At 39.3% G+C, this 18364-nt stretch overlaps 2 protein-coding genes across 5 annotated transcripts in view; both read left to right on the top strand.

Annotated features, from left to right (window-relative positions):
- tyw2 (tRNA wybutosine-synthesizing protein 2) overlaps positions 1–6522 on the top strand; it is an 11459-nt gene extending 4937 nt beyond the window's left edge. For 2 of the 3 annotated variants that reach the window (XM_084950793.1, XM_084950775.1), the window contains exons 4-9: positions 91–259; positions 379–577; positions 676–826; positions 915–1024; positions 1289–1446; positions 1844–3987. In XM_084950793.1, coding sequence (XP_084806919.1) covers positions 91–259; positions 379–577; positions 676–826; positions 915–1024; positions 1289–1446; positions 1844–2209 — 1153 coding nt within the window. In that variant the 3' untranslated portion in view covers positions 2210–3987. Of the gene's footprint in view, positions 1–90; positions 260–378; positions 578–675; positions 827–914; positions 1025–1288; positions 1447–1843; positions 3988–6433 lie in introns of those variants that run through there. The other variant, XM_084950784.1, reaches the window with a different exon arrangement.
- Positions 6505–18364, top strand: part of sytl4 (synaptotagmin-like 4) — a 14647-nt gene continuing 2787 nt past the window's right edge. Inside the window, exons 1-13 of one of the 2 annotated variants that reach the window (XM_084950741.1) lie at positions 6505–6623; positions 9555–9770; positions 11597–11706; positions 11836–11947; positions 12033–12218; positions 13063–13177; positions 13253–13343; positions 13451–13545; positions 14463–14555; positions 15027–15205; positions 15579–15681; positions 16318–16479; positions 18238–18343. In XM_084950741.1, coding sequence (XP_084806867.1) covers positions 6505–6623; positions 9555–9770; positions 11597–11706; positions 11836–11947; positions 12033–12218; positions 13063–13177; positions 13253–13343; positions 13451–13545; positions 14463–14555; positions 15027–15205; positions 15579–15681; positions 16318–16479; positions 18238–18343 — 1687 coding nt within the window. The remainder of the gene's footprint in view (positions 6624–9554; positions 9771–11596; positions 11707–11835; positions 11948–12032; positions 12219–13062; positions 13178–13252; positions 13344–13450; positions 13546–14462; positions 14556–15026; positions 15206–15578; positions 15682–16317; positions 16480–18237; positions 18344–18364) is intronic. The other variant, XM_084950750.1, reaches the window with a different exon arrangement.

Genomic DNA, 18364 nt, shown 5'->3' with positions numbered 1-18364 from the left:
CGATTTGGTCATTGCTATCAACGGCAGCTAGCAATTAGCATTAGATCAAAAGGAGCTGACATCATATTTAACATGCATTTTATTTCACAGGAGGTCACTACAGTCCAAAGGGGCTCTGAACATGAGTTTGAGTTTAGTGAAAGACTCAGATGGGACAGTCCTCCTGCCCATTTTAGCATCCTGTTTGTCCCAGCTCGATCTTCAGTCTTTCAGGACCACTGTGGCTTCAGATGATGATTTTGAAGTAGTTTGGAGTAAGGTAATTAAAGCTGAACGAATTATTATTAACAGCAAGCTTTACTAATACTGCACCTTAAAATGTAATAGGTGATTTTTTTTTCTGTGAATATTTTCATTTCTGTCCTGCTTTCATCACAGTCTGCTCTGCAGTCAAAAAAAGAGAAAGGAAGGGCAAGTGGTAGTAAACTGGAGAAAGTCCTCCAGGAGCTGTTGGAGTCTCATGGTGAAAGATGGACAGAAGAGCTGAAGAGAGACATCCCTCGCAGTTTCCAGCGACATGGAGACCTAGTCCTGCTGGGAGACACTTGTTTTGTTCTGCCATTATGGGAAAACATGGGTAGCTACTGATCTCAAACTGCACCATGTTTTACTTTACCGCTAAATGTACAGAATAATTCACGAGGAGGCTCACTGGCTACTTTTTAACTCATTTAGATCAACAGCTTTGGAGCACAGTGGCCAGAGGACTGGGAGCAAAGCGCCTAGCAAAGATCAGGAGAATTTCAAGAGATGGATTCAGATCTCCTGAGGTGACGATGCTGCTAGGAGAGCACAGCTGGGTCAAACATGTAGACAATGGCATTAGGTAATAATCAGTCATAGATTTCAGCACTTGGGGACATGCTTATTAGACTAAAATGTGTGTGAAAATGTGTTCTTCACATTTGTTTCAGTTATGAGTTTGATGTTACCAAGTGCATGTTCTCGGCTGGAAACATAACAGAGAAGCTCCGGGTGGCTGGATTTGACTGCAGAGGGGAGACTGTAGTGGATTTATATGCAGGTAATAAAACTGGAAAATATATTATATGATTGCAATAAAAGGAATCTGTGGTAAATGTAACTGTTTGAAGGTTAAAAGGACCCATTTTAGTAGATATGAAATAAAGTTAATGACTGATGTCGTTTCCTTGAATTCTGAATCAAATGGAGGTGCAGCTGAGTTCACTGCTCATGTACTATTGCTGTTACAGCTGTGTGCTACCTAAAAACAACCAAATTATGATGCATATTGTTGTTTAATTTTCACATTTGTGCCTTACTTCAGGTATTGGATACTTCACTCTCCCATATCTGGTGCATGCAAAGGCCAGTCACGTTCATGCTTGTGAGTGGAACCCCAACGCTGTCAAAGCTCTAAAGAAAAACCTCGAGGCAAACGGAGTGTCTGACCGCTGCACGATTCACCAAGGAGATAATCGCCAAGTAAAGTTCATCGATTCGTTATATCTTATGCCGCATGTGGTGTTTATATACTACAGTTTTAGATTGGTCCCTTGGGAAATGATTATTTCATCAGAGAAAGTCCACCTCTAATAAAAACTATATCTATTTCAACTATGAGATAGATTTCTCAGGACTGTGTGCCATACGTACACCCTTACTTACCCTTAATTAAGAAGGAAAGTATCAGCCAGGCACTGCTAATTAAATCCTCTTGATTAAATGATCATCAGCAAGTGTGACGAGCAAGTTTCTGTTTCGTTTGAGTTTTTACCATTATTATAAAAATGTAATTGCCTTTTATTCCGCTTTAAGAAAAAAAGATACGCTATACAGGTTTTTGTAATCACCTCTTTTTGTCTAACTTTTGTTTTTCCAGCTCCAGCTGTGTGGCGTCGCTGACCGAGTGAACCTGGGTCTCATACCGAGCTCTGAGGACGGCTGGTCTGTCGCCTGTCGACTGCTCAGGAGAGCAACAGGAGGCGTTTTACATATCCACCAGAACGTTACCTCGCCAGTACAGCACAGTACAGCCAGCGATGCCCCCCAGAAGGTTTCTGGGAAAAAAGCAGACAGAGAGGTGTGGCAGGCCTGGGCCGAAGACACAGCAAAGCACTTCGCTTCTCTTTTAAAGGACTTCACTGGTACACAGTGGACAACAAACATCCAGCACATCGAGCACGTTAAGCCATATGCACCTCATGTTCACCATGTCGTGCTGGACTTGGAGTGCAGGCCTTCCTGAGAAAGTAATCATCACAAATACTAAACAGACACTGTGGTGTTAAACAAACAGACGTTTCTAACCAAACCCTACACAAGCTGGTTTAATCATTTGTCAGGCTGTGACAAACCAACCGCAACCATTTTATTTATCCAGAGGCCTGCACTACAAAGCAGGATTAGTGGCTTAGCAACGTAACTTTGGGGTTAACCCTGGGTGTCCAGTCTTGCAAAGGTGGTTCTGTTCTTACTCTGGGTGCGTTGCCAGGGTAACTTATGCTGCTGACCTTACCTTGTGGAAAAGCCCATGGACTCATGGACATGCGCAGGTAGAAGGAAGGTCTAGTTTTTGTCTTTCCTCAGTGAGCACGATTAAGAAATGTAGATGCTCAGGAGAAACTGTAGTCATATGTTTTTGTTTCTGTTAGCTGAAAGCAGTTCTAAAGCATTTTTTCTAATCCTTAATATTGTAATATAATCCTAGAACAGAGCACCAAAGCTTTGTACTTGATAAGCTCACATAAGTTACAGGTTTAAATTGAATATGTTTGTGTAAGTTCTCAGTCATCCAGGACATGGTAGTCTTGAGTGCTTAGAAAGGAAACAACTGGGCGTCTTTAGGTTCATCAATACCGTTTGTCTCTCATCCAGGAAGCACCTTTAGTTCTAAAACAACTGCTATAGAATCCCAGGTATTTAACCCCTAGTTAGGATTATCCCCTTGGAGGTGGTCCTGAGAAACCTTGACCCAATCATGTGAAAAAAGGCCTGACTCACTGGGGCCAAAGTGTGAAAGACGCTGTCCCACTTAACTGTCACGTGAGCTACTGAGGTCACCTAAGACAATTTGTGAGTGGGGGTTGAAGCATCTGGGAACAGATCTTAAGATGCATTTTAGGTGGTTCTAGATTTGTTGACAGTGGATGTAGATGCCTCATTTAACACTGCAATCTTTAAAAGACTGTCCTTTTTCCTTTAGGTGCAGATGTGCTGAGTTCTGATGAGGTGGCGCCATGCATTTGTGTAGTGATGAAAATGTCTGGGCACTAAGAAATCTATCTGCCTTCTTTTTAAACACTCAAGGCTTTAAATTGAATTTTTTTTTGGTTTAATCTTTTTTTAAATTTACTTACATTAAGCTTGCTATGAAAGAAAGAATAAGGTTAAAATCATCTTGCACACATCAAACAGTAGGTGGTTAATTTAACAGAATATGCAGTTGTAGTCATGTGAGACTCTTGAATGTCCTGGAGCTTTAATATTGATTAATCTGTGAATTTACACATCTTGTAATACAGCACATTCCTAATACAGCTGCTTTACCTGCAGTGGCTGTATTACAAGACACATTTAACTTCTTCATATGTTTCTAATATTCTACCTTGCTCATCTTAAAATATGCACTCTTCTGTCATGTGAACATGCTCGTAGCTGGATTATGAGAAACACTGGGTTGACATGTTGAGTTTATAACCACCTTCGTAGGTTTGCCTCATCTTGTGGCTAATGTATGGAGATGTGAACTTGCTTTGAACGTAGTACCGGCCTCAGGTTGCCTGCCTCACTTTTGTGCAAGGGACTTATGACTGGCGCTGGAAATTCCTCGTTCATGGGAATTAGTTGCAATCCCCAATCCCTTTCACGAGTGCACCATGAGTGCATGATTGAAGATCCACAACCCTCCTTGTTGTTTTTTTTTTGTTTGCTTTAAAGGGGGAATGTTTTACTACCATGACCTACATGCATGACATATTAAAGGAAAAGCCTGAATAAATGTCTGCAGAATGCAGTTTTCATACATTGAGAAGTTATGTGAATCATATGATTTGGCTTTATGCAGGCACGTGGTCTGAATCCAGTTAAGTTGATGCGAGAGATTTGAACCTTAATTGGGGAATATGTTCTGCACGGATGGATGGGTCCATCCTTCCCGGAGAAATCAATGCGCTGGAGCAATGAAGCTAATCTGGCTTGTGGCGCTCCAATGTGTTATTTATCCTTCTTTGTCTGTCTGTTTCATCCTATTTCTCTTTATTTATGTATTTAAATGTGTTAATAATATTGAAGCACTTGACATGTATCAAAGTCATGGTCTAGTTAGAATAGCAAGGTAGCATAGCTTGTTTTAATCCTATAGATTTATTAGGTTTGCCTTAGATTGAGGTCACTACCACCGCCCAGTTATCAAACAGACATGAAAACAAACAGAACATTACATGTACTGAAAAACGTATTAACCTAAATAATAGTTTATGCAGGGATAAGTGGTAATAAATTCAAGTGACTCCTTTTCTTATAATCAAAAATGCGTTTACTAAGTAAACATTTTTTTGGGCTTTTACAGTAAAATAAGACATGAAACAACAGGAAGGGGAGGGGGTTTTCTTCCAAAAAGGACTTTGAAAGTTTGTTGGGGTTTTTTTGTTTGTTTGTTTTTAATTTAAACGACATGTGTTTCAGGCTTAAAAGCTGCTGTCATTTTTTAAAACTCAGAAATCATTTGCTTTATGCTCTGCTCTCTTATGGCTGTGCCCTAACAACAAATAATAGCCCGGTATTACAACTATGTGTAACTATCTGCCGTGCTTCTCTCTCTCTCGTTTGCATATTTAATTTCACACATTTACGTGCAAATTTTTATGCCAAATGCAAAATGAAAAGCGCATATGCATGCACTTTCTTTGTTCCAAGTTTCCAAGGATTAGGAAAAAAAAACAGCTTGGGGGGAGAAAGGAAACCAAGATATGGGCGAGATTTTCCACACCCAGCCCTCCTCCGGTAAATAGAGCAAAGGAAAAGCACCTGTCATGGAAAATGTGGAGAGAGAGGGGCGCTCCTGAGCGTCTCCTGCAAACTTTACTTATCTTCCGCCACAAAGTCAGCAGTTAAGGAGACTCGGGCACGGTTATGTTTTAACCACGAAGCAGAGTACAGCTGTGTGTACCTACACGGTGGTGTGATTGTGAGCGCGCGGTGAGCTCGCGTGCTGCTGGTATAACTTTTGCCTGTATTTTCTCTCGGGAGTGACTTGCGAGTCGTATAGTGGCTGTTCTCCGTGGACATCTACCAACAGGTGTGTTTAATTTCCTTTAATGAGTCCGAGGCTTTTTTTAAAAATTATTTTTATTTAGTATTATTCGCAACAGTTGTAACGTGTAGAGTTTACAGACTGGTCTGTACAGCAGGAAAAAGGGAAGTCTCGGGCGGGTTTTTTTGATGTAACGTTAGCGTTAATTGGACTTTCAGATAAGGCGCAGTTAGCGACTCATAGTCGAGGTCTTTTTAACTCTTCCAGTCTGTGTTTAAATCTGTCAGCGTTGTTTATTGTTTTTAATGCTTTTACCTCCTTTATGTTTACTATTGGTAAAGAATTACGTGTCTCACTAACTCAGAGTATTGACCGTTTCCTTGAAGCTTATTCTCTCACTAAGTTGCCCTGCAGGTATTCTTCAACCCCTCATATCATAATAACAGGCTCCAGGCATTCAAACAATGAGGAAGAAGTTATCACGTTTTCCATGCGTGCTTAGAAACGGGAGCTTTCTCACAGCTTGCCTCATTTTGCTCCTGCCTAAATCACCCTGCAGGGAGTTTAAATGGAGCATAAAGTTTCAGATGGGGACATGACAGATGACAAGGCTGATGCTGGGTTTAAATTAATGTTTCAGCTCCTGAACTCCACCCTGCTCTCTGTATCCTTAGAGGGTGGGAACCATGCACCGTAGCCAAGTTCATGTTGTCTTTTGCTTTCACCCGGGCAGAGGCTTTCTGTGGGATTTTAAAATCCTCTCACATCCTGGTTCTTCTTTAGGTCATTTGTCATTTCAGCCAGAAACTTCCAGAGTCGTCTCTTGAAATAGAAAGTATTCCTGGTGGTTTTATCAGTATTCCCACCAGGCAAGCTTTGCTTTGCTGTTGATGTTGGCATGAGATTTAAATAATCCAATGAGGAATCTCCAGCTGAGTTATGCAGGATGGCATACTGGCAGCAGCAACTTCCCTGTATGGAAGCCAACAGGAAGAAGGAAAGGTCACTCAGTCGTCTCCCAGTTATTTGATTAAAACCACATAAACACAACTGTTTCTGTCTGGCTGTATTGTCGTCACAGGGAATCGAGTCACTAAGTTCCTGTTTTCACTCAAGGGCTCTGGTGAGCTTGCATTGCAAGCATTAGTTGGAAGGTTTAATTAAAAAAACACTTTTTGCATAAACGCTCAACTCCTGATGTTCTTGCTTTGTCCTTAGTGACATCTCAATGTAAAAGTGACTCGATTGAGCCAGTTCACCTGCACTAAGGGTTCTTGGATACAGACACCATGCCAGAGGCTGTTGACATGATAAACCTGGGCTTCCTGTCTGAATCCGAGCGGGAGCTGATCCTGGAGGTGCTGCGACGAGATGAGAAGCTGAGACAGGCTGAGGACCAGCGTGTACGGTGAGAAGAGGCTCCTAATTTTTCACACCTGTCAGTTAGTCACTTGTTATTTAGTTATTAGAAGTACCAAAATCAACTCATATCTGCCGCTTATTTATTTATTTTTTTTACTGCACTTCTATTCTGTTTTATTTTTAGCCATTTTTACTTCACAAAAGTATTCCCATGCGTTATATTCAACTTTTCAGATAGTATTTTAATTATTTAGAAATTTGCCCAGTTGGCATTTGATACTTGTAGGGACTTGATATTTATTGTCAGGGTTCAACTTAGAGCTGGATGATAGTAGCTTAATCCAGTTAAAGTAATATTGGCGTGGTGGCTTTGTGGTTTTCATAGACAAAAATAGGAGAACAAAAGATATAGATATTGTAATCTGATTTTTTTTTTAAAGAAAAAAACAAAACAAAAAACACTGTCAGTGTCACTGTTGTTAATTTGTTGGCTCTAGATACTTATTGCTGTCTATTACAGTATTAGATGCATCTGGATTCATTGTTTGACTGTTGCTGATTGTTTTGTTTTTATTAGAATTCCATTTAGTTTTAACAAAATGCACATCTATTCAAAATATTAACACTGCAAAAAGAAATGTAATGACAAAACTAATACAATAAAATAACAATAGCAATCAAAAACTGTAATGTGTCAGTTGCAACTGGATTAAATTCCACAGATATTGCTTTAGTCGCTTTCTGAATGAGCCTCTGTTTTCATCTATTTAATGTTGTTTGGAAACCTTGCCCATAGGTCTTGCATCATTATAAAGAAAACACTATGCAATGTACTTGCAGTGTAGTGCTTTTCCACACTTACTGTTCACTCAGAGTGCTTAAAACTAAAAATATATTTGTAGAGAACTTCATTCTATACGTGTAAAGCATTTTATCTAACATCAGCTGATTTCGAATCGCCAGTTAACCAAATGTGCATGTCTTTGGACTCTGAAAGGAAGTCGAACTACCTCGAGTAACCCATGCAGACATGGGGAGAACATGCAAACTCCCTCAAAGTAGGGACCCTGTTACCATGAGGCAACAGTGCACTGTGCAGTGCTAGATATCATTAAGTCGTTCTGGAGATATTGGCGCTTGACGAGCATCTTGAAAAGTATCTGAGACTGCTCACTTTTACTTCAACTCATATTTATCCATAGAGCACCAAATCACAGCAAGAGTCGCCTCAAGGCACTTTTGTATTGTAAAGAGAAAAGAAGACCACAAATTTAGATGAGCTCCTATGAGCAAGCACTTGGTGACAGTGGGAAGAAAAAATCTCTCTTTAAACAGGACAAAACCTCCAGCAGGACACAGGGAGGGGCAGCCACCTACCATGACCCGGTTGTGAGGAAGGGGAGAAAGACAAACATAAAACACTCTGTGGAAGAGAACCAGAGATTATTAATGACTAATAAATACAAAGTGGTGTACATACAAAGAGTGAAGAGGTGTGTAGAAGAAACACTCGGTGCATCATATGAAGCATGGAGTGTTTCTTCTTCAAAGCTCCTTCTTTATAAAAGGAAAAAACAAAAACAACAAAACTTTGCACTTATATTAAAGTATGATCTACATTAGCATTGATGTGGTCACCAGGACATTTTAAAAACTGCAACTGTATAAAATTAGCAGTCAAAAGAACCTGAAGAAGCTAAAGCTCCGGCAATACATACACAACACATACAGTATATAGACCACTTAATTATTGTTTATCTGATATGTTTCATGTTGTGGCCTTCATCTGGCCCATCATAAAACATATTATAGACAACATATTTTAAACAGTATAGGTGTTCGGTAAGGTTTAAAAAAATGCATGCATGTTCTGTTTGATGCAAGTGTTGTTGCAGTTTAAGTTCTTCTGTTAAAGAAAAAGAACTTAAAGCCTCACCTGACTGTGCACTTTGGAAGCAGGCGAAGTCGTGCCAGAAACCTCTGCAAAGATTTTAGTGCAGGATTGTTAGACTGAGGACTCAGCTATAGAGAACTGAAGCCAATATTTTGACTGTATTGAGACACATTCAGTATTTTGCTAAGATGTTTAATTTCTAGTGTTTAGAATGTTCAGTCTTCATTGCTTAAGTTTATTCTGTAATTTAAGATATTTAAGCCTTTTAGGCATTTGTCCTGCTTTTGTAAACCTTTTCTGTTGTTGTACACTGTAAGTCGTAAACATGTGTTCAGGTGGGTCAGCATGTACAGATTAGAAATTTGTTCAAAACTGACAATTTACCAAATTGTCAGTTTTGCTTAATGCAGACGAATTTAATCCACCTGCCCTCTGAAGTTAACATATTTTGCTGAAGTGAAGTATTGCAGTAAAGTCTAATCTTGTTATCAGCAACAATGTCTTATTTTATTTGCACAAGTATTTAAAAAAAATAAACAACATTCCGCCCAAGTTCTTTAATGCACAAGACAAATTTACACTAGAAGCTGAGTAACAAAGACACTGTACATATTATTTTAATTTCATAATTCTTGTCTCCCAGTGTTACTTCTTTATATTATCATGGCTCAAGAGTTGGGAGTTCGCCTTGTAATCGGAAGGTTGCCAGTTCGAGCCCCAGTGTGTGATTGAGTGTGTGAATGGGGGGATGACTGGATGTGTAAAGCGCTTTGGGGTCCGTAGGGACTAGTAGGGCGCTATACAAATACAGGCCATTTACCATTTACCATATCAGGCTTTGCAGTAATTGAGTAATATTTATGGTCTACACCTTGATAATGACCACAAGTTCTGAAATAAAATTATACTTTAACATTTACAAAAAGTATATGTTTAAAAACTTACTTCATGTACTGTTTGTTTGTTTTTGGGTTGTTGTTGTTGTTGTTGTTTTTTAAAGAAATCCAGCAAAATTTTTACTTTGCCATATGACTGTTTTAGTAAAACTGACTATGTGGCATTTGTGTGGCGTGTTTGGCTCAGGAAGTTGAAGACAGAGCTGCAGGATGTTAAGAGGAAAGGGGCCAAACGTGCCAGTGAAAAATACAGTCAGCATAGCTGTGGCCGATGCCTGGAGCCTTTGAGCCGACTGACTGTTTTTTCCAGCCAGTGTAAGATGTGCAATCACATCGTATGTCGCAACTGCCGGATGGTCCTGCCCGATGGATCCTGGCTGTGCAACGTGTGTGCCAAAGAATCGTAAGAAACGTTTTAAATTAAACAAATATTGTATCTTCAAAAAACAGGGTGTGTGGGGTTAGGTTGATGTTTTATATTTGAGAGATTTCCATCAAAGCCCAAGTAAGATTCCCATCCGTGCTTCTGAATATTTAAATGCTTAAATTTTCAGCTGTAGATTTTCTTCCACATTTTGCACACAAACTAATATTTTTAGGACGATGTATAAGATTGGTTCAGAATAATTTAAGGTGCCCATTGTGGCTGAAAATAAATATTTCAAACCTTGTCCAAAATCCTTTCCAACTTTGAGAGCAGTTTGTGTCGTTTTGAATGCAAATACTGACCAGAAAATTATAATGGTAATTTTTTAATCACATATTAAAGCAATTAAAACTCTATTGTCATTTTTCTCTTCGGTGATTTGAAGGGTACAAGAATTTTATTGACATTTTCATTTAAATTGGCGAAACCAATTTTTCCTGGTTAAGCCAATTCTTAACCAGGAAAAATTGGTTTCGCCAATTCTTGAGTATGATAGCCCACTGAGCTTTAAAGTCTGCATTGCCTCAGAAATATGTGGCCTTTCAATTCATTTCTGCCCATTAATTAGCTCAGTTATGAATATAGCTCATAATTGATGCAGGTTTGCAGTGGCTTACAAAGATGCTATAGGATTGGTCCTTCAGGTTTCCAGGTGACACAGTGCCAGTCAGCTGTTTGTCTTCTTGGGTGTTCCTACATGTCAGGCACTTCTATGATACATGAACATTTTTTGTGTAACTTGGATAAGTCAGCAGACAGCATCTGGGAGGTTTTGACTAGCCACTGGAAGAGCTGCTTTTGGTATTCATCCAAGTTCAACAGACACATGAATTGCTCTGTCACATGAAGTGACAGCGCATGAATTGCTTTTGAGACTAAATTTGCTAGGTTTTATTTTGCATTGTGTATAATACTAAGTGCCCCCAGCAGCCTAAACCTGTAACAGAATTACAAAATTATGGTTCAGGTTCATCTGATCTGGCTCTAAATATGAGCTTTATCAAAAAGTTGTAAACTGATCTTAAAAGTAGAGAGGGTGTTTCCTGAAGATGAACAGAGATCTGGTTCCAAAGGAGAAGGGATTGGTACCTGAAGTAAGCCTGCAGTTTGAGTTGTTTATAGGGATAATATGATACTAAGAGGTCTTTAAGATGTGATGGGACCTGACAAAGGAGAAATATGATCTCTCCTTCTAGCTCTTGTTAGTGCTTGTGGTGTTTTCGGACCAAAGGCTTTCTATGAGCTTTTAGAATAACCTGATAATAGGTAATTACAATAATCCAGCTCTGGAGTAACAGAGTAATGAGATGCTATTATGTCATTTTGGCCGTACTGAACAGATGAAAGAAGCCAGTCCTAAAGCTTTATGTGTGCGTTAAAGGACATCCTGGTGAAAAATGACTCTAAACTTTCTCACAATATTATTGGTGCCATCCAGACCGAGTATCTGGTTTAACCCATTTGTTTTAGATTTTTACTTTATTTGTCAATACAGTAGTAATAAAAAACCAAATATTTGTATGAAAAATCACTGTTGGTCTTGCAAACCACATCTGTTAATGATCAGCTATGCAGTGTGAAATGTATCTCACCACTCATCTCTTCCTCTCCTCGTTGTCTTGCAACATTTTTTGGCATTAACAGAAACATCAATGAAAACCCAGAACTGCTTGTTTTCAGGATAATCACTATATACGTTGTGTTCTGCACTCTCACATATTGGTCACATACTGCTCACACCTTGTTGGATAACCATTAACAAATCTGTTAGTTAACTGATGAATATTTATATGGGATTCTAGTGATGTCAAGAAAAGGACGGGTGACTGGTTCTACGATCAGCGGGTCAACCGTTTCTCTACAACGCCTGGGCATGACCTAGTGAGAGTCTCCCTGAGAAAGAAGCAGCCATGTGAGTACAGTTAACAGGAAGTAGAACTGTTGAGCTAGTTATGTAAACATCAGCCGGCCTGCAGTCAGAGCAGTGATGTTCCAGTTCACTTTTTTTTTTTCTTGTTTGTTTTTTGTTCTGTGTTTCTAGCGAAGAAACGAGAGACAGCAGGTGAAGTCCTGTTGAGTAGTTCTGAAATAAATTCAGGTCCTCCTAAGTATCCCTCTCTGACGAAGCAGAAACTTCAGATGGTTGACAACAGGTGTGCTGTCACTCTTAACATCAGTTTTGTCTGGTTTTAAAAATGGTCATTAAACCACTTCTCAAACTCGCATTTTTGTTGACAGTAATTCAAGCAGTTATACTGGATCCATCACTTCAAGGGCATCATTGGAATCAAAGGAGGAGGAAGAATTAAAGGTCCAATCAAACTCAAATCGCAGTGACACGGAGTCTGTAGAAAGTTCCAGTATAGCCAGCGTTAAAACTGAGACGGAGTCTGGCCGTGTGACCCCTGAGCCTGAGCAACCAAGGTAAACCCAGGTGTAGCTGATCAAATAGCAATTTTTGAGACCGGAATGGCAGCATTTAGCTCTCTTCTACATGGTGTTTAGCTCCTAATTGAGTAGAGTATTTAGTCTGACACCGTTAAGATCAAAGTGGGGTCTGATCATAAGAAAAGTTGAAAAACTCAGACTGTATTTTTAAACTAACAGATAATGATATTTATGTGACAGCGTTATGAGAAAGTAGAGCAATTACAGCCATTTTAACCTACATTTGATTGTTATTAAGCCTGAAATGTTTGTGTACTAAAGAAAGAACTTATTACAATGTAAATATTCTCATAAGTTCAGTGATGTTGCAGTATATTAAAGCAGCATATTTAATTTCCTATATTTACCTAGTTGTTTATCATTTCTAAGTTGTGTTGGTACTTAAAAAAATGATGAACTATTGCAAAGTAAGGCCCTAGTATATCTAAACAAAGTTTCCATCATATCTGACCTTGGACTTCACACTTGTTCGTGTTACTGTCAGTATAATTATGTGTTGATTTGTGCTATATCCTTAGAAATGGGATCATGAACAGCATAATATCCCATCTAAATTAGGAAGCCCAGCTGGGGGCTTGTTTCTAATGCAGTTTCCAGTTTGTATGCTAAGTAGGGTCACAGGCCTCAAATATCCACCAAAGTAATTTTAATTAAAGTGCTCTCCCATTCTCGATTTCAGAACTGAGGTCAAACAACTGAAATGAAACACAAATTTGAGGCTAATGGGACTTCTTTACAAAACTAAAAGTTTTTATTTGTATATTAGAACAACAAAGGTCTTTATTGTAGTTGTTAAATGTCTGTTTCTTTTGCCAACCAGGAAGGAGAACAGCTTTGTTCGAACCAGCCCAGTAGGATCCAGTAATTCCAGTCTGACTGTCTCCATCAAAGCAGATACTGTCAGCAGTGAAACGACCAACGCAGAGATCAACACTGTAAGATAGTTTTCATTGTTTGAAATATTTTCACCACCTTCTTCTCTGACCGCATCTTGTTTCTGGTCACTTTAGGCCCCAGAAGTAAAATCCTCCACTGTAAACCCAGAGCTGGATGTTGATAGACTCTTTAAGAAGAGCATCAAGCGAGGCACAAAACCTGCAGGTTTGTATTGTCTGTTAACATGTGCAGTGTTGTTCCCCGTAATCAAAAGAAAAATGTGTGTTTTTCTGTATTTATTATATGTATTTAATTGCTGGTGTGTTCATTAGAGTATGCATCAACACTGGACCTGCGTAATGAACGTGACACATCAGAGGCATCACTGGGCAAAAGGAGCAGATCTGTACCAGGCTTGGATATACAGGTGAGTGTGTGTGTGTAGCTGCTTAGATTTTATAATGTCACATTAAAGTTAATTACCAAGGATAGGATTGTTTCCATCAATGTAGCTATGTGAAAGAATAATCAAAAACGGATCCTGTAACCATTTTATTGCCTTTTTTTAATCCCCAGTGCTACCTTTCCAGTTTCAGAGGATGTTTAAGTATGTCTAAGGATTATTTTTGACAGCAGAGGTGATGACAAGGGCAGAAGAAGTGACATTCTGGGCTGTTAGATTTGATCAAAAGTAGTTGTTCTGGTGGTGGATATCAACAGCATTCAAGCCAGATTAACTTTCACAAGGTTGAGCAGCAAAGGCAGGCGAGAGGTGGCATTCTATTATTTTAAAAGAGCAATAACTGTGAACATTTTCAAAGACGGTCCCTCCAGATGAAATCTTGTCTGTCTGTTAAGTGATGGAGGCAGTTGTGTAATAACTTGCATAAAGGTGGTGGTTGGGCATGCAACAGGAGGCTAACCCCTGGGCCTCTCACATCTACATTGCTAGCCACTCACTTTGTGAAGTGAGTGTAAATTGGAAAGCTAGAGAAACTGTTGGGCACGCCCTTCATCCATCATTGGAGATCTTTTTTGCTGGAAAAGTGTGCATTGTGTTAGCAAAATCCAGGTCAATCCATTTGGTGATGTTCAATAAGTTTTGATACGTTCTGCCCTTTAAATTAAAATGCCATTGGTTTGATCGGTAATTTGGTGGGTATTTAGTCAAATATCTTCACTGACCTTATGAAAGCAAATGAAAGATCCTGCAGCTAAATGGTTATTAAATCAACTTTTATTTTTCTGAAAACCTCAAATACCTTTTTGAAACTAGATGATTCTGTTGGGTCTCAAAGTGTGTGTGTATGATAAACTTGCTAAGTGTGTATTGTGGTGCCGCAGGAAGATGAAGAAGAGGAAGAAGATATTGACAGCTTGGTTAGCTTTCATAGAAGAACGATGAACTCAAATTCCTCCAGCCTGCGTGGCTCAAAGGTAAAGTAATGACAGCTCTCAGAACTCACATTAGGTCTCTCAAGTAGTTTTTGAAGTGCAGCTCATTACGTGTCTCATAACAGAGCTGATACTTACTTATCTGAACAAGGATCTTTAACCTCAGGAAATCCTCTAGCGCGTTAGGAAGTGCAAAACTGATAGTGCGAGTCCAGCAAAGTGTTTCTATAGTTACCAGAGCCTGAATAGAAGGCAAAGCTGTCACCAAGACGACTTTAATGCTATTAATATGGATTTACGAAACATCCTGATAATGCTTAACTCAATTTGTCCCTAACAATCTTTCTGTATCTTTGTAGAATTTTTCTCAATCTGTAGCTTCTTTGTTCCCTTGTTATTACTTTTTAAACTGAAGCACTGAGTCTGTTTCTCCACTTATTAACTAAAATTGAATATTTGTCATCAACTTGAAACAAATGCAGGCATTGTTAATGATCGTTTGTTATCATGCAGAGCACACTGGGCAGCATGATGAGCCTTTACAGTGAAGCTGGAGACTTTGACAGTGTGGAGGTGAAGGGAGATGTTGTGTTCTCTGTAAGTTACGACGAGAGCAGCCAGAGCCTCCAGGTCTTCATCAAGGAGTGTCATCAGCTGGCTTATGGCGATGCTGCACGGAGTGTCTGCAACCCGTAAGAGCTTTCGCTACATCCAAACCTACATCGAGCTCCAACTGGCAGAATTTAAAATTAAAAGCGAAGTTTAGTCAAACTTTAACCTTCAGATTAAGCAGCACTGTTGATTGTGCCTAAAAACTACACATTTTTCTACTGCGCACACACCCCTCAGTAATGTAAGCAAAGCTTTGATCAATGTCGATAAGAGGTTACTGTGTTTACTGAGTCTCAGTAAACACATCCCAGAGCTGATTAGTTGAGCTTCACAGGAAATTGAGTGTCAACAGACATATATTTTTCTCAGCATTTAGTCAGGAAATACAACAGATGAGCAGTAATAATGACAGGGAGACTCATGATTTGACCTGCTTCTGTGTTTATGTTACAGCTATGTCAAATGTTATCTGCTCCCTGACAAATCTCGCCAGAGCAAAAAGAAAACCAGCACCAAGAGAAACACTATAAACCCAGTCTACAATGAAACTTTAAAGGTGATGATTCATCATTTTTCTCATGTCTAACTGGACTCCAACTGTTGATCTTACCCTGTTGACTTAAAGACGCTCCCTTATTAGCGACCTTGCGCCATGTCTGCTGCAAATAATGACCGCACCTACGGAGACCTTAAGGTTGTTATTGACTTTGGAGATTAGAGTAGCTGTTGTCAAATATTGATTTTAGTCCCGGCCTTCAGTGTAGAGTCAGCTTAAGCAGAGTAGCAAACTGTTGACAGGGAAATTAACCAGAAGGATCCAACTCAACATGTTTTGGTTTTTTTTGTTGTTAAATACTCTCAATTTTTCAATATCATAGTTTGTGTTCCTGTCTACTTTTAAAAGACTGAAATGTCCACATTTGGAGGTTGAAGCAGTAGCAGTGGTGTGAATTATTTCACCACTCACACCTGAGATCATATTATTTAACCGGATTGTAAATTATATTTTGAAACTACAAAGCTGTTTTAGAAGCAGATCAGGGTTTGGCTTAAAATGGGCATTCTGGGTCAATCAGTTATGGGTCAATACATATTCAGTATTACAAAAAAAGGTTTCTTTTTTGTGAATACACACATTGGAGAATTATCTATCAGGCTTTTGATCATCACGTCTCCTCTCTTCTTCTACCAGTACTCTATCAACCGCTCTCAGTTGTCCACTCGCTCCCTCTCGATATCAGTCTGGCATCATGGTCGCCTCAGCCGCAACGCCTTCTTGGGAGAGGTGGAGATCCCCTTGGACTGCAGAGACCTCGACTCCCCACAGGAGGAGCGCATGGCTCTCCTGGCAAAGGTAGAGCAGAGATTCTGTGCTCTTTGTTTTCTTGTAGCTATGTTGAAACTCAACAAATGGCTTGTTTACCCATGAGGTCTGATGCAGAGTGTACATCTGCGTTGTGCTGAATAGGTGGAGTTTGCACACATTTTAAACTGCGTATCGGGGGCATGCACTGATGCCCCACCCAGTTTAAGCACTGAAGGAAGCCTAAATGACTACCTCGACCATATGACTAATACAAACAAAGCTGGACCATTTTAGATGAAACGGTTAACAAATTAAAATATTGATTTTAATTGGTTTATCTGCAAAATGCCAGCAGGTGATTGCTGATAGGATTCCTCTCTTAGTGACACTGTTACCTTTAAACCTCAATTACTTTAAAGTGAGGAGACCTCACACAGGCAATGTCTCCCTTCTATTTGAAACATTTACTCCTTCCTCACCACTCATCATCACTTTTGGAGGTTACTGTTTTATCCAGAGCCATGTAACATTTTATGAATTAACTAGAATTTGAATGAAGGGTCTCTAAGCAAAGGAGAGATGCACCAGGTAGCCCCTTCCTTTATCAGGCTGAAATAATAGCCTTTGTACTAATTTATAATTCTATCAGTCCTGCTGTGAATGATGTCTCTTCCTTTATGAATTGCATCATACGGGTATTTACAACATGGACAATAAACTGCAGTTGTTTGGGTAAAGTCACATGATCTGTGAAAACCAGTAAAACCTAACTGCTGTGTTATCACAAGATCCAGTTTGAGCTGTTTACTGTAGAAATTACCTTTGGTTGAGCTGGCAGTTGCTGTCTGAGGTTTAATTATAGAAAGTTCAGTAAAGAAATCTTAATAAAGCTCATGTAACTTTAATTTGATCTCTAAAATATTGATCATACCATGGGAGTCTTTTGTAAGCAGCACTGTAAAACCAGGTGAGGGCTGATTTTAGATGAAGCGTTTTTTTTGAGCTTGTGCTCTATTGCCCTGCTTTTTTTGCTGGATTTATTTTTCTTTATTACTTAGAGATAAAGCCACAGTGAACAAGCTTTACACGTTGTCTGCATCCACACTAGCAGTCTTCCTCTGTGGACTGCTGCTTTTCATTGAGGGCATTTTAACACCTATAGTTTGTTAAATCTGGTCAGAATTCATTGATGAGTTTGTAGCTTTTCACTATGATTTGATTTGTTTTTACACAAAGAAAAAATCCAAGTGCACTCCAAACAAAACAAAATGCGTCACTACAAACCATGTGAGAAGAATCAGTCTGCTTATTGGCCTGATGTGTCTGTGGCAGAAGCAACAACAGTAAATGCAGAAAGGAGGTGTTGTGTTCTGGACTATTGGAGAACATGAAAAATTTATTTCACAGCTAGATGCTAGCCCGTACAGACCCTTGCCACAGAATACAAAGCATAAATGGACTATACACTGCAGATGGGAAAACGTCCTGAAACTTACTGACCTATAGATCAGTGCATTTGGATGAAAGCAGTGGCAGACCTGAGAATCTTAGTAACTACGTACATGTGTCCTTGTGCAGGAGACCGGACAAAATGATGGCTTCAGCAAGCAGCAAGAATAATAAAAAGCACATTACAGACCAGAGTGAGCAGCCCAAATGTCAATCAATTTAAATCAAAGTGACAGTATTGATTATCTGTGAAGAAAAGAGCCTGGCTGTTACAGATGTTGTCTCATATATTTACAGGTTTGAGTTTCCATGTTAGTACATTGGCATGATTTACTCTTTTTTTGTCTTTTTAAACAGGCAGCCTCTGTTGTGCCACCTTCAGCTTTTGCTCAGTACAAAGGGGAATTGATTATCTCCTTGAAGTTCGTCACACCTAAAAAGCAAACAGCTGAGAAAACCAAAGGTAAAAAAAAAAAAAAAAAAA

The sequence above is a fragment of the Perissodus microlepis genome, chromosome 2 (assembly GCF_051167445.1).
Source record: "Perissodus microlepis isolate ML-2025 ecotype Zambia chromosome 2, ASM5116744v1, whole genome shotgun sequence".
NCBI classification, from domain to species: domain Eukaryota; kingdom Metazoa; phylum Chordata; class Actinopteri; order Cichliformes; family Cichlidae; genus Perissodus; species Perissodus microlepis.
The sequence above is the reverse complement of the archived record's forward strand: the minus strand, read 5'-3'. Positions and strand labels throughout refer to the sequence as shown.